The sequence below is a fragment of the Somniosus microcephalus genome, unplaced genomic scaffold (assembly GCF_052327205.1).
Source record: "Somniosus microcephalus isolate GS21.2 unplaced genomic scaffold, FLI_Smic_1.0 unresolved_chr3, whole genome shotgun sequence".
Classification (NCBI taxonomy): domain Eukaryota; kingdom Metazoa; phylum Chordata; class Chondrichthyes; order Squaliformes; family Somniosidae; genus Somniosus; species Somniosus microcephalus.
The window spans coordinates 23146917-23162524 of NW_028225181.1; the positions used below are offsets into that span (position 1 = coordinate 23146917).

Genomic DNA, 15608 nt, shown 5'->3' on the forward strand with positions numbered 1-15608 from the left:
GAGTGTTTGATGGGACAGTGTAGAGGGAGCTTTACTCTGTATCTAACCCGTGCTGTACCTGCCCTGGGAGTGTTTGATGGGACAGTGTAGAGGGAGCTTTACTCTGTATCTAACCCGTGCTGTACCTGCCCTGGGAGTGTTTGATGGGACAGTGTAGAGGGAGCTTTACTCTGTATCTAACCCGTGCTGTACCTGCCCTGGGAGTGTTTGATGGGACGGTTTGAAACCGCGACCGATTGACGCGGCCTCCATTTTGTTTTTCTCTCTACCCCAGGCCTTCAACGTGATCAATGGTGGGTCCCACGCTGGGAACAAGCTGGCCATGCAGGAGTTCATGATCCTGCCAGTGGGTGCAGAGAATTTCCGGGACGCCCTGCGGATCGGAGCCGAGGTCTACCACAGCCTGAAGAGTGTTATCAAGGCCAAGTACGGGCAGGATGCCACCAACGTGGGGGACGAGGGGGGATTTGCCCCCAACATCGTGGAGAATTGTGAAGGTGAGGAGGGGGCCTCCCGGCACAGGAAAGGCCCGGAGTCCGTCCCGGGCCTATGCTGAGGTAGACTGATGTTGGTGACCCACCTCCCCACTCTGACCCTGGCCCCCTACGCTGTTTCCCCCTCTGACCCCGGCCCTCTCCCTGACCCCTCCCCTCCCCCTGACCCTGGCCCTCTCCCTGACCCCGGCCCTCTCCCTGACCCCGGCCCTCTCCCTGACCCCTCTCTGACCCGGCCCCCTCCCTGTTCTCTCTCTGACCCCAGCCCTCCCCCTGACCCTGGCCCTCTCCCTGACCCCGGCCCTCTCCCTGACCCCGGCCCTCTCCCTGACCCCTCCCTGACCCTGGCCCTCTCCCTGTTCTCTCTCTGACCCCAGCCCTCTCCCTGACCCTGGCCCTCTCCCTGTTCTCTCTCTGACCCCAGCCCTCTCCCTGACCCTGGCCCTCTCCCTGTTCTCTCTCTGACCCCGGCCCTCTCTCTGACCCCTCTCTGACCCCAGCCCCCTCCCTGTTCTCTCTCTGACCCCGGCCCTCTCCCTGACCCCTCTCTGACCCCGGCCCTCTCCCTGTTCCCTTTCCCTGACCCCGGCCCTCTCCCTGTTCTCTCTCTGACCCCGGCCCTCTCCCTGACCCCTCTCTGACCCCGGCCCTCTCCCTGACCCCTCTCTGACCCCAGCCCTCTCCCTGACCCCTCTCTGACCCCAGCCCTCTCCCTGTTCCCTTTCCCTGACCCCGGCCCTCTCCCTGTTCTCTCTCTGACCCCGGCCCTCTCCCTGTTCTCTCTCTGACCCCGGCCCTCTCCCTGACCCCTCTCTGACCCGGCCCTCTCCCTGACCCCTCTCTGACCCGGCCCTCTCCCTGACCCCTCTCTGACCCGGCCCTCTCCCTGACCCCTCTCTGACCCCGGCCCTCTCCCTGTTCTCTCTCTGACCCCGGCCCTCTCCCTGACCCCTCTCTGACCCTGGCCCTCTCCCTGACCCCTCTCTGACCCTGGCCCTCTCCCTGACCCCTCTCTGACCCTGGCCCTCTCCCTGACCCCTCTCTGACCCCGGCCCTCTCCCTGTTCTCTCTCTGACCCCGGCCCTCTCCCTGACCCCTCTCTGACCCCAGCCCTCTCCCTGTTCCCTCCCTGACCCTGGCCCTCTCCCTGACCCCTCCCTGACCCTGGCCCTCTCCCTGACCCCTCTCTGACCCGGCCCTCTCCCTGACCCCTCTCTGACCCCAGCCCTCTCCCTGTTCCCTCCCTGACCCTGGCCCTCTCCCTGACCCCTCCCTGACCCTGGCCCTCTCCCTGACCCCTCCCTGACCCTGGCCCTCTCCCTGACCCCTCTCTGACCCCGGCCCTCTCCCTGTTCTCTCTCTGACCCCGGCCCTCTCCCTGACCCCTCTCTGACCCCGGCCCTCTCCCTGACCCCTCTCTGACCCCAGCCCTCTCCCTGTCCCCTCTCTGACCCGGCCCTCTCCCTGTTCCCTTTCCCTGACCCCGGCCCTCTCCCTGGTCCCTCTCTGACCCGGCCCTCTCCCTGTTCCCTTTCCCTGACCCGGCCCTCTCCCTGTCCCCTCTCTGACCCCAGCCCTCTCCCTGTTCCCTTTCCCTGACCCGGCCCTCTCCCTGACCCCTCTCTGACCCCGGCCCTCTCCCTGTTCCCTTTCCCTGACCCGGCCCTCTCCCTGTTCCCTCTCTGACCCCGGCTCTCTCCCTGTTCCCTCTCTGACCCGGCCCTCTCCCTGGTCCCTCTCTGACCCCGGCCCTCTCCCTGACCCCTCTCTGACCCCGGCCCTCTCCCTGTTCTCTCTCTGACCCCGGCCCTCTCCCTGACCCCTCTCTGACCCCGGCCCTCTCCCTGTTCCCTTTCCCTGACCCCGGCCCTCTCCCTGTTCCCTTTCCCTGACCCCGGCCCTCTCCCTGTTCTCTCTCTGACCCCGGCCCTCTCCCTGTTCTCTCTCTGACCCCGGCCCTCTCCCTGACCCCTCTCTGACCCTGGCCCTCTCCCTGTTCTCTCTCTGACCCCGGCCCTCTCCCTGGTCCCTCTCTGACCCCGGCCCTCTCCCTGGTCCCTCTCTGACCCCGGCCCTCTCCCTGGTCCCTCTCTGACCCGGCCCACTCCCTGGTCCCTCTCTGACCCGGCCCTCTCCCTGACCCCTCTCTGACCCCGGCCCTCTCCCTGGTCCCTCTCTGACCCCGGCCCTCTCCCTGTACCCTCTCTGACCCGGCCCTCTCCCTGGTCCCTCTCTGACCCCGGCCCTCTCCCTGTACCCTCTCTGACCCGGCCCTCTCCCTGGTCCCTCTCTGACCCGGCCCTCTCCCTGGTCCCTCTCTGACCCCGGCCCTCTCCCTGACCCCGCTCTGACCCCGGCCCTCTCCCTGGTCCCTCTCTGACCCCGGCCCTCTCCCTGTTCCCTCTCTGACCCCGGCCCTCTCCCTGGTCCCTCTCTGACCCCGGCCCTCTCCCTGTTCCCTCTCTGACCCCGGCCCTCTCCCTGGTCCCTCTCTGACCCCGGCCCTCTCCCTGTACCCTCTCTGACCCCGGCCCTCTCCCTGTACCCTCTCTGACCCCGGCCCTCTCCCTGTACCCTCTCTGACCCCGGCCCTCTCCCTGTTCCCTCTCTGACCCGGCCCTCTCCCTGTTCCCTCTCTGACCCGGCCCTCTCCCTGACCCCTCCCTGACCCTGGCCCTCTCCCTGTCCCCTCTCTGACCCGGCCCTCTCCCTGGTCCCTCTCTGACCCCGGCCCTCTCCCTGTCCCCTCTCTGACCCGGCCCTCTCCCTGGTCCCTCTCTGACCCCGGCCCTCTCCCTGTCCCCTCTCTGACCCCGGCCCTCTCCCTGTTGCCTCTCTGACCCCGGCTCTCTCACTGACCCCTGCGCTGACCCCGACCTCTCCTGCATTGACCCAGGGCCCGTCCTCCCTCTCCTCCATGCATTGTTGGTGCTTAGTTTGGATCTTGCTGTCATTCACTGGTTCTCGCTGTCATTCCCTGTTTGGTTCTCGCTGTCATTCCCTGTTTGGTTCTCGCTGTCATTCCCTGTTTGGTTCTCGCTGTCATTCCCTGTTTGGTTCTCGCTGTCATTCCCTGTTTTCTCGCTGTCATTCCCTGTTTGGTTCTCGCTGTCATTCCTTGTTTGGTTCTCGCTGTCATTCCCTGTTTGGTTCTCGCTGTCATTCCCTGTTTGGTTCTCGCTGTCATTCCCTGTTTGGTTCTCGCTGTCATTCCCTGTTTGGTTCTCGCTGTCATTCCCTGTTTGGTTCTCGCTGTCATTCCCTGTTTTGTTCTCGCTGTCATTCCCTGTTTTGTTCTCGCTGTCATTCACTGCTGCCCTCTCCCTCTCTTTCTCACTCTCTCTCCTGTCCCCCTCCTTCAGCTCTCGAACTCATCAAGAGTGCCATTGCCAAAGCAGGCTACACGGACAAGGTGGTAGTGGGAATGGACGTCGCTGCCTCAGAGTTCTACAAGGGCGGACAGTACGACCTGGACTTCAAGTCCCCGGACGACCCCAGCCGCTACATCTCGCCCGACGAGCTGGCCGACCTCTACAAGACCTTTGTCCGCGATTACCCAGGTAAGGGCAGAGGGCGAGCTGGAAACACCCAGGCTCTATCTTCGTCCTGTGCTGCAGTTAGCCTGATCTTAACCCGTGAGACTCCCCCGCACGGTGATGGGACGTGGGTCTGTACCTGCGATTCCCCCGCACGGTGATGGGACGTGGGTCCGTACCTGCGATTCCCCCGCACGGTGATGGGACGTGGGTCCGTACCTGCGATTCCCCCGCACGGTGATGGGACGTGGGTCTGTACCTGCGATTCCCCCGCACGGTGATGGGACACGGGTCTGTACCTGTGATTCCCCCGCACGGTGATGGGACGTGGGTCTGTACCTGCGGTTCACCCGCACGTTGATGGGACGTGGGTCTGTACCTGCGATTCCCCCGCACGTTGATGGGACGTGGGTCAGTACCAGCGATTCCCCCGCACGTTGATGGGACGCGGGTCTGTACCTGCGATTCCCCCGCACGTTGATGGGACGCGGGTCTGTACCTGCGATTCCCCCGCACGGTGATGGGACGCGGGTCTGTACCTGCGATTCCCCCGCACGGTGATGGGACACGGGTCTGTACCTGCGATTCCCCCGCACGGTGATGGGACGCGGGTCTGTACCTGCGATTCCCCCGCACGGTGATGGGACACGGGTCTGTAACTGCGATTCCCCCGCACGGTGATGGGACACGGGACTGTACCAGCGATTCCCCCGCACGGTGATGGGACGCGGGTCTCTTCCTGCGATTCCCCCGCACGTTGATGGGACGCGGGTCTGTACCTGCGATACCCCCGCACGGTGATGGGACGCGGGTCTGTACCTGCGATTCCACCGCACGGTGATGGGACGCGGGTCTGTACCTGCGATTCCCCCGCACGGTGATGGGACGCAGGGCTGTTCCTGCGATTCCCCCGCACGGTGATGGGACGCGGGTCTGTACCTGCGATTCCACCGCACGGTGATGGGACGCAGGTCTGTACCTGCGATTCCCCCGCACGGTGATGGGTCGTGGGTCTGTACCTGCGATTCCCCCACACAGTGATGGGACGCGGGTCTGTACCTGCGATTCCCCCGCACGGTGATGGGTCGTGGGTCTGTACCTGCGATTCCCCCACACAGTGATGGGACGCGGGTCTCTTCCTGCGATTCCCCCACACAGCGATGGGATGCGGTTCTGTACCTGCGATTCCCCCACATGGTGATGGGACGCGGGTCTCTTCCTGCGATTCCCCCACACAGCGATGGGATGCGGGTCTGTACCTGCGATTCCCCCGCACGGTGATGGGACGCGGGTCTGTACCTGCGATTCCCCCACACGGTGATGGGACGCGGGTCTGTACCTGCGATTCCCCCGCACGGTGATGGGACGCGGGTCAGTACCTGCGATTCCCCCGCACGGTGATGGGACACGGGTCTGTACCTGCGATTCCCCCGCACGGTGATGGGACACGGGACTGTACCTGCGATTCCCCCGCACGGTGATGGGACGCGGGTCTGTTCCTGCGATTCCCCCACATGGTGATGGGACGCGGGTCTGTTCCTGCGATTCCCCCACATGGTGATGGGACGCGGGTCTGTACCTGCGATTCACCCGCACAGTGATGGGACGCGGGTCTGTACCTGCGATTCCCCCGCACAGTGATGGGACACGGGTCTGTAACTGCGATTCCCCCACACGGTGATGGGACGCGGGTCTGTAACTGCGATTCCCCCACATGGTGATGGGACGTGGGTCTGTACCTGCGATTCCCCCGCACGGTGATGGGACGCGGGTCTGTACCTGCGCTTCCCCCGCACGGTGATGGGACACGGGTCTGTACCTGCGATTCCCCCGCACGGTGATGGGACGCGGGTCAGTACCTGCGATTCCCCCGCACGGTGATGGGACGCGGGTCTGTACCTGCGCTTCCCCCGCACAGTGATGGGACACGGGTCTATACCTGCGATTCTCCCGCACGGTGATGGGACGCGGGTCTGTTCCTGCGATTCCCCCGCACGGTGATGGGACACGGGTCTATACCTGCGATTCTCCCGCACGGTGATGGGACGCGGGTCAGTACCTGCGATTCCCCCGCACGGTGATGGGACGCGGGTCTGTACCTGCGCTTCCCCCGCACGGTGATGGGACACGGGTCTATACCTGCGATTCTCCCGCACGGTGATGGGACGCGGGTCTGTACCTGCGATTCCCCCACATGGTGATGGGACGTGGGTCTGTACCTGCGATTCACCCGCACGGTGATGGGACGCGGGTCAGTACCTGCGATTCACCCGCACAGTGATGGGACGCGGGTCTGTACCTGCGATTCACCCGCACGGTGATGGGACGTGGGTCTGTACCTGCGATTCACCCGCACGGTGATGGGACGCGGGTCAGTACCTGCGATTCACCCGCACAGTGATGGGACGCGGGTCTGTAACTGCGATTCCCCCACATGGTGATGGGACGTGGGTCTGTACCTGCGATTCACCCGCACGGTGATGGGACGCGGGTCTGTACCTGCGATTCCCCCGCACGGTGATGGGACGCGGGTCAGTACCTGCGATTCCCCCGCACGGTGATGGGACGCGGGTCAGTACCTGCGCTTCCCCCGCACGGTGATGGGACACGGGTCTGTACCTGCGATTCCCCCGCACGGTGATGGGACGCGGGTCTGTACCTGCGATTCCCCCACATGGTGATGGGACGTGGGTCTGTACCTGCGCTTCCCCCGCACGGTGATGGGACGTGGGTCTGTACCTGCGATTCCCCCGCACGGTGATGGGACGCGGGTCGGTACCTTCGATTCTCCCGCACGGTGATGGGGCGCGGGTCTGTACCTGAGGTTCCCCCGCACGGTGATGGGACGTGGGTCTGTACCTGCGATTCACCCGCACGGTGATGGGACGCGGGTCAGTACCTGCGATTCCCCCGCACGGTGATGGGACGCGGGTCTGTACCTGCGATTCCCCCGCACGGTGCTGGGACGTGGGTCTGTTCCTGCGATTCCCCTGCACGGTGATGGGACGCGGGTCTCTTCCTGCGATTCCCCCGCACGGTGATGGGACGCAGGGCTGTTCCTGCGATTCCCCCGCACGGTGCTGGGACGTGGGTCTGTACCTGCGATTCCCCCGCACGGTGATGGGACGCGGGTCTGTACCTGCGATTCCCCCGCACGGTGATGGGACGCGGGTCTCTTCCTGCGATTCCCCCGCATGGTGATGGGACGCAGGGCTGTTCCTGCGATTCCCCCGCACGGTGATGGGACGCAGGGCTGTTCCTGCGATTCCACCGCACGGTGATGGGACGCGGGTCTCTTCCTGCGATTCCCCCGCACGGTGATGGGACGCGGTTCTGTACCTGCGATTCCCCCGCACGGTGATGGGACGCGGGTCTGTACCTGCGATTCCCCCACATGGTGATGGGACGTGGGTCTGTACCTGCGATTCCCCCGCACGGTGATGGGACGCGGGTCTGTACCTGCGATTCCCCCGCACGGTGATGGGACGCGGGTCTGTACCTGCGATTCCCCCGCACGGTGATGGGACGTGGGTCTGTACCTGCGCTTCCCCCGCACGGTGATGGGACACGGGTCTGTAACTGCGATTCCCCCACATGGTGATGGGACGCGGGTCTGTACCTGCGATTCCCCTGCACGGTGATGGGACACGGCTCTGTACCTGCGATTCACCCGCACAGTGATGGGACGCGGGTCTGTACCTGCGATTCCCCCGCACGGTGATGGGACACGGCTCTGTACCTGCGATTCCCCCGCACAGTGATGGGACGTGGGTCTGTACCTGCGATTCCCCCACACGGTGATGGGACACGGGTCTGTACCTGCGATTCCCCCGCACGGTGATGGGACGCGGGTCAGTACCTGCGATTCCCCCGCACGGTGATGGGACGCGGGTCTGTACCTGCGCTTCCCCCGCACGGTGATGGGACACGGGTCTGTACCTGCGATTCCCCCGCACGGTGATGGGACGCGGGTCTGTACCTGCGATTCCCCCGCACGGTGATGGGACGTGGGTCTGTTCCTGCGATTCCCCCGCACAGTGATGGGACGCGGGTCTGTACCTGCGATTCCCCCGCACGGTGATGGGACGCGGGTCTGTACCTGCGATTCCCCCACATGGTGATGGGACGTGGGTCTGTACCTGCGATTCACCCGCACGGTGATGGGACGTGGGTCTGTACCTGCGATTCACCCGCACAGTGATGGGACGCGGGTCTGTAACTGCGATTCCCCCACACGGTGATGGGACGCGGGTCTGTACCTGCGATTCCCCCGCACGGTGATGGGACGCGGGTCAGTACCTGCGATTCCCCCGCACGGTGATGGGACGCGGGTCTGTACCTGCGCTTCCCCCGCACGGTGATGGGACACGGGTCTGTACCTGCGATTCCCCCGCACGGTGATGGGACGCGGGTCTGTACCTGCGATTCCCCCGCACGGTGATGGGACGCGGGTCAGTACCTGCGATTCCCCCGCACGGTGATGGGACGCGGGTCTGTACCTGCGCTTCCCCCGCACGGTGATGGGACACGGGTCTGTACCTGCGATTCCCCCGCACGGTGATGGGACGCGGGTCTGTACCTGCGATTCCCCCACATGGTGATGGGACGTGGGTCTGTACCTGCGCTTCCCCCGCACGGTGATTGGACGTGGGTCTGTACCTGCGATTCCCCCGCACGGTGATGGGACGTGGGTCTGTACCTGCGATTCACCCGCACGGTGATGGGACGTGGGTCTGTAACTGCGCTTCCCCCGCACGGTGATGGGACGTGGGTCTGTACCTGCGCTTCCCCCGCACGGTGATGGGACACGGGTCTGTACCTGTGATTCCCCCGCACGGTGATGGGACGCGGGTCGGTACCTTCGATTCTCCCGCACGGTGATGGGGCGCGGGTCTGTACCTGAGGTTCCCCCGCACGGTGATGGGACGTGGGTCTGTACCTGCGATTCACCCGCACGGTGATGGGACGTGGGTCTGTACCTGCGATTCACCCGCACGGTGATGGGACGTGGGCCTGTACCTGCGATTCCCCCGCACGGTGAAGGGACATGGGTCTGTGCCTGCGGTTCCCCCGCACGGTGAAGGGACGCGGGTCTGTACCTGCGATTCCCCCGCACGGTGATTGGACGTGGGTCTGTACCTGCGATTCCCCCGCACGGTGATGGGACGTGGGTCTGTACCTGCGATTCACCCGCACGGTGATGGGACGTGGGTCTGTAACTGCGCTTCCCCCGCACGGTGATGGGACGTGGGTCTGTACCTGCGCTTCCCCCGCACGGTGATGGGACACGGGTCTGTACCTGTGATTCCCCCGCACGGTGATGGGACGCGGGTCGGTACCTTCGATTCTCCCGCACGGTGATGGGGCGCGGGTCTGTACCTGAGGTTCCCCCGCACGGTGATGGGACGTGGGTCTGTACCTGCGATTCACCCGCACGGTGATGGGACGTGGGTCTGTACCTGCGATTCACCCGCACGGTGATGGGACGTGGGCCTGTACCTGCGATTCCCCCGCACGGTGAAGGGACATGGGTCTGTGCCTGCGGTTCCCCCGCACGGTGAAGGGACGCGGGTCTGTACCTGCGATTCCCCCGCACGGTGAAGGGACGCGGGTCTGTACCTGCGATTCCCCCGCACGGTGATGGGACGCGGGTCTGTACCTGCGATTCTCCCGCACGGTGATGGTACGCGGGTCTGTACCTGCGATTCCCCCGCATGGTGAAGGGACATGGGTCTGTTCCTGCGATTTCCCCGCACGGGGATGGGACACGGGTCTGTACCAGCGATTCCCCTGCACGGTGACGGGACGCGGGTCTGTTCCTGCGATTCCCCAGCACGGTGATGGGACGTGGGTCTGTACCTGCGATTTCCCCGCACGGGGATGGGACACGGGTCTGTACCTGCGATTCCCCCGCACGGTGATGGGACGTGGGTCTGTACCTGCGATTTCCCCGCACGGGGATGTGACGCAGGTCTGTACCAGCGATTCCCCAGCACGGTGATGGGACGTGGGTCTGTACCTGCGATTCCCCAGCACGGTGATGGGACGTGGGTCTGTACCTGCGATTCCCCAGCACGGTGATGGGACGCGGGTCTGTACCTGCGATTCCCCAGCACGGTGATGGGACGTGGGTCTGTTCCTGCGATTTCCCCGCACGGGGATGGGACACGGGTCTGTACCTGCGATTCCCCCGCACGGTGATGGGTCGCGGGTCTGTACCTTCGATTCCCCCGCACGGTGATGGGACGCGGGTCTGTGCCTGCGATTCCCCCGCACGGTGAAGGGACACGGGTCTGTGCCTGCGATTCCCCCGCACGGTGATGGGACGCGGGTCTGCACCTGCGATTCCCCCACACGGTGATGGGTCGCGGGTCTGTACCTGCGATTCCCCCGCACGGTGATGGGACGCGGGTCTGTACCTGCGATTCCCCCGCACGGTGATGGGACGCGGGTCTGTACCTGCGATTCCCCCGCACGGTGATGGGACGCGGGTCTGTACCTGCGATTCCCCCGCACGGTGATGGGACACGGGTCTGTACCTGCGATTCCCCTGCACGGTGAAGGGATACGGGTCTGTACCTGCGATTCCCCTGCACGGTGAAGGGATACGGGTCTGTGCCTGCGGTTCCCCCGCACGGTGATGGGGCGCAGGACTGTACCTGCGATTCCCCCGCACGGTGATGGGACACGAGTCTGCACCTGCGATTCCCCCGCACGGTGATGGGGCACGAGTCTGTACCTGCGATTCCCCTGCACGGTGATGGGGCACGAGTCTGTACCTGCGATTCCCCCGCACGGTGATGGGGCGCAGGACTGTACCTGCGATTCCCCCGCACGGTGATGGGACACGAGTCTGTACCTGCGATTCCCCCGCACGGTGATGGGACACGAGTCTGCACCTGCGATTCCCCCGCACGGTGATGGGACACGGGTCTGTGCCTGCAATTCCCCGCACGGTGATGGGAGGTGGGTCTGTACCTGCGATTCCCCCGCACGGTGATGGGACGCAGGTCTGTTCCTGCGATTCCCCCGCACGGTGATGGGACGTGGGTCTGTTCCTGCGATTCCCCCGCACGGTGATGGGACACGAGTCTGTACCTGCGATTCCCCTGCACGGTGATGGGGCACGAGTCTGTACCTGCGATTCCCCCGCACGGTGATGGGGCGCAGGACTGTACCTGCGATTCCCCCGCACGGTGATGGGACACGAGTCTGCACCTGCGATTCCCCCGCACGGTGATGGGACACGGGTCTGTGCCTGCAATTCCCCCGCACGGTGATGGGACACGGGTCTGTTCCTGCGATTCCCCCGCACGGTGATGGGACACGAGTCTGTACCTGCGATTCCCCTGCACGGTGATGGGGCACGAGTCTGTACCTGCGATTCCCCCGCACGGTGATGGGGCGCAGGACTGTACCTGCGATTCCCCCGCACGGTGATGGGACACGAGTCTGCACCTGCGATTCCCCCGCACGGTGATGGGACACGGGTCTGTGCCTGCAATTCCCCCGCACGGTGATGGGACACGAGTCTGCACCTGCGATTCCCCCGCACGGTGATGGGACACGGGTCTGTTCCTGCGATTCCCCCGCACGGTGATGGAACGCTGGTCTGTTCCTGCGATTCCCCCGCACGGTGATGGAACGCAGGTCTGTTCCTGCGATTCCCCCGCACGGTGATGGGACACGGGTCTGTTCCTGCGATTCCCCCGCACGGTGATGGGACGCGGGTCTGTTCCTTCGATTCCACTGCACGGTGACGGGACGCAGATTGATCACTCTCTCTCTCTCTCTCTCTCTCTCTCTCTCTGCAGTGGTATCGATCGAGGACCCCTTCGATCAGGACGATTGGGCGGCCTGGTCAAAGTTCACGGCCAACGTAGGGATCCAGGTCGTGGGCGACGACCTCACCGTCACCAACCCGAAGCGCATTGAGCGCGCGGTGGAGGATGCAGCCTGTAACTGCCTGCTGCTCAAAGTCAATCAGATTGGATCCGTCACTGAATCCATCCAGGCGTGAGTGACCGAGGGGGCGGGGCCTGCGCGGACCGAGGGGCGGGGCCTGGGTGAACCGAGGGGCGGGGCCTGGGCAGAAGGGAAGGGGTCTGCTTCGGTGGGATGCATGGGGAATGAGGTTATATAGCAGAGCTCCCTCTACATTACTCTGACAGTGTACCCCCACTTTATACCCAGTGTCAGCATCGAGCACTCCTGGGGCAGGTACAATACAGAGCTCCCTCTACATTACCCTGACAGCGTACCCCCACTTTATACCCAGTGTCAGCATCGAGCACTCCTGGGGCAGGTACAATACAGAGCTCCCTCTACATTACCCTAATGCTGTACCCCCACTTTATACCCAGTGTCGGCATCGAGCACTCCCGGGGCAGGTACAATACAGAGCTCCCTCTACATTACCCTGACAGTGTACCCCCACTTTATACCCAGTGTCAACATCGAGCACTCCCGGGGCAGGTACAATACAGAGCTCCCTCTACATTACCCCGACAGTGTACCCCCACTTTATACCCAGTGTCAGCATCGAGCACTCCCAGGGCAGGTACAATACAGAGCTCCCTCTACATTACCCTGACAGTGTTCCCCCACTTTATACCCAGTGTCAGCATCGAGCACTCCCGGGGCAGGTACAATACAGAGCTCCCTCTACATTACCCTGACAGTGTACCCCCACTTTATACCCAGTGTCGGCATCGAGCACTCCCGGGGCAGGTACAATACAGAGCTCCCTCTACATTACCCTAATGCTGTACCCCCACTTTATACCCAGTGTCGGCATCGAGCACTCCCGGGGCAGGTACAATACAGAGCTCCCTCTACATTACCCTGACAGTGTTCCCCCACTTTATACCCAGAGTCAGCATCGAGTGCTCCTGGGGCAGGTACAATACAGAGCTCCCTCTACATTACCCTGATAGTGTACCCCCACTTTATACCCAGTGTCAGCATCGAGCACTCCCGGGGCAGGTACAATACAGAGCTCCCTCTACATTACCCTGACAGTGTACTCCCACTTTATACCCAGTGTCAGCCTCGAGCGCTCCCGGGGCAGGTACAATACAGAGCTCCCTCTACATTACCCTGACAGTGTACCCCCACTTTATACCCAGTGTCAGCATCGAACACTCCCAGGGCAGGTACAATACAGAGCTCCCTCTACATTACCCTGACAGTGTACCCGCACTTTATACCCAGTGTCAGCATCGAGCACTCCCGGGGCAGGTACAATACAGAGCTCCCTCTACATTACCCTGACAGTGTACCCCCACTTTATACCCAGTGTCAGCATCGAGTACTCCCGGGGCAGGTACAATACAGAGCTCCCTCTACATTATCCTGACAGTGTACCCCCACTTTATACCCAGTGTCAGCATCAAGCACTCCCAGGGCAGGTACAATACAGAGCTCCCTCTACATTACCCTGACAGTGCACCCCCACTTTATACCCAGTGTCAGCATCGAGCGCTCCCAGGGCAGGTACAATACAGAGCTCCCTCTACATTACCCTGACAGTGTACCTCCACTTTATACCCAGTGTCAGCATCGAACACTCCTGGGGCAGGTACAATACAGAGCTCCCTCTACATTATCCTGACAGTGTATCCCCACTTTATACCCAGTGTCAGCATCGAACACTCCCAGGGCAGGTACAATACAGAGCTCCCTCTACATTATCCTGACAGTGTACCTCCACTTTATACCCAGTGTCAGCATCGAGCACTCCCGGGGCAGGTACAATACAGAGCTCCCTCTACATTACCCTGACAGTGTACTCCCACTTTATACCCAGTGTCAGCATCGAGCACTCCCGGGGCAGGTACAATACAGAGCTCCCTCTACATTACCCTGACAGTGTACCCCCACTTTATACCCAGTGTCAGCATCGAGCATTCCCAGGGCAGGTACAATACAGAGCTCCCTCTACATTACCCTGACAGTGTACCCCCACTTTATACCCAGTGTCAGCATCGAGCACGCCGGGGCAGGTACAATATAGAGCTCCCTCTACATTACCCTGACAGTGTACCCCCACTTTATACCCAGTGTCAGCATCGAGCACTCCCGGGGCAGGTACAATACAGAGCTCCCTCTACATTACCGTGACAGTGTACCCCCACTTTATACCCAGTGTCAGCATCGAGCACTCCCGGGGCAGGTACAATACAGAGCTCCCTCTACATTACCCTGACAGTGTACCCCCACTTTATACCCAGTGTCAGCATCGAGTGCTCCCGGGACAGGTACAATACAGAGCTCCCTCTACATTACCCTGACAGTGCACCCCCACTTTATACCCAGTGTCAGCATCGAGCGCTCCCAGGGCAGGTACAATACAGAGCTCCCTCTACATTACCCTGACAGTGTACCTCCACTTTATACCCAGTGTCAGCATCGAACACTCCCGGGGCAGGTACAATACAGAGCTCCCTCTACATTATCCTGACAGTGTATCCCCACTTTATACCCAGTGTCAGCATCGAACACTCCCAGGGCAGGTACAATACAGAGCTCCCTCTACATTATCCTGACAGTGTACCTCCACTTTATACCCAGTGTCAGCATCGAGCACTCCCGGGGCAGGTACAATACAGAGCTCCCTCTACATTACCCTGACAGTGTACCCCCACTTTATACCCAGTGTCAGCATCGAGCACTCCCGGGGCAGGTACAATACAGAGCTCCCTCTACATTACCCTGACAGTGTACCCCCACTTTATACCCAGTGTCAGCATCGAGCATTCCCAGGGCAGGTACAATACAGAGCTCCCTCTACATTACCCTGACAGTGTACCCGCACTTTATACCCAGTGTCAGCATCGAGCACTCCAGGGCAGGTACAATACAGAGCTCCCTCTACATTACCCTGACAGTGTACCCCCACTTTATACCCAGTGTCAGCATCGAGCGCTCCAGGGGCAGGTACAATACAGAGCTCCCTCTACATTACCCTGACAGTGTCCCCCCACTTTATACCCAGTGTCAGCATCGAGCGCTCCCGGGGCAGGTACAATACAGAGCTCCCTCGACATTACCCTGACAGTGTATCCTCACTTTATACCCAGTGTCAGCATCGAGCGCTCCCGGGGCAGGTACAATACAGAGCTCCCTCTACATTACCCTGACAGTGTATCCCCACTTTATACCCAGTGTCAGCATCGAGCGCTCCCGGGGCAGGTACAATACAGAGCTCCCTCGACATTACCCTGACAGTGTACCCCCACTTTATACCCAGTGTCAGCATCGAGCACTCCCGGGGCAGGTACAATACAGAGCTCCCTCTACATTACCCTGACAGTGTACCCCCACTTTATACCCAGTGTCAGCATCGAGCACTCCCGGGGCAGGTACTATACAGAGCTCCCTCTACATTACCCTGACAGTGTACCCCCACTTTATACCCAGTGTCAGCATCGAGCACTCCCGGGGCAGGTACAATACAGAGCTCCCTCGACATTACCCTGACAGTGTACCCCCACTTTATACCCAGTGTCAGCATCGAGCGCTCCTGGGGCAGGTACAATACAGAGCTCCCTCTACATTACCCTGACAGTGTACCCCC

The 15608-nt window shown here is 62.3% G+C and overlaps 1 protein-coding gene across 1 annotated transcript in view; it reads left to right on the forward strand.

Annotated features, from left to right (window-relative positions):
- The first annotated feature begins 276 nt into the window (after positions 1-276).
- The window catches only part of LOC147091315 (gamma-enolase-like), a 28165-nt gene continuing 12833 nt past the window's right edge, over positions 277-15608 (forward strand). Inside the window, 3 exon segments of the mRNA XM_085976735.1 lie at positions 277-497; positions 3857-4054; positions 11845-12046. Coding sequence (XP_085832861.1) covers positions 323-497; positions 3857-4054; positions 11845-12046 — 575 coding nt within the window. The 5' untranslated portion in view covers positions 277-322.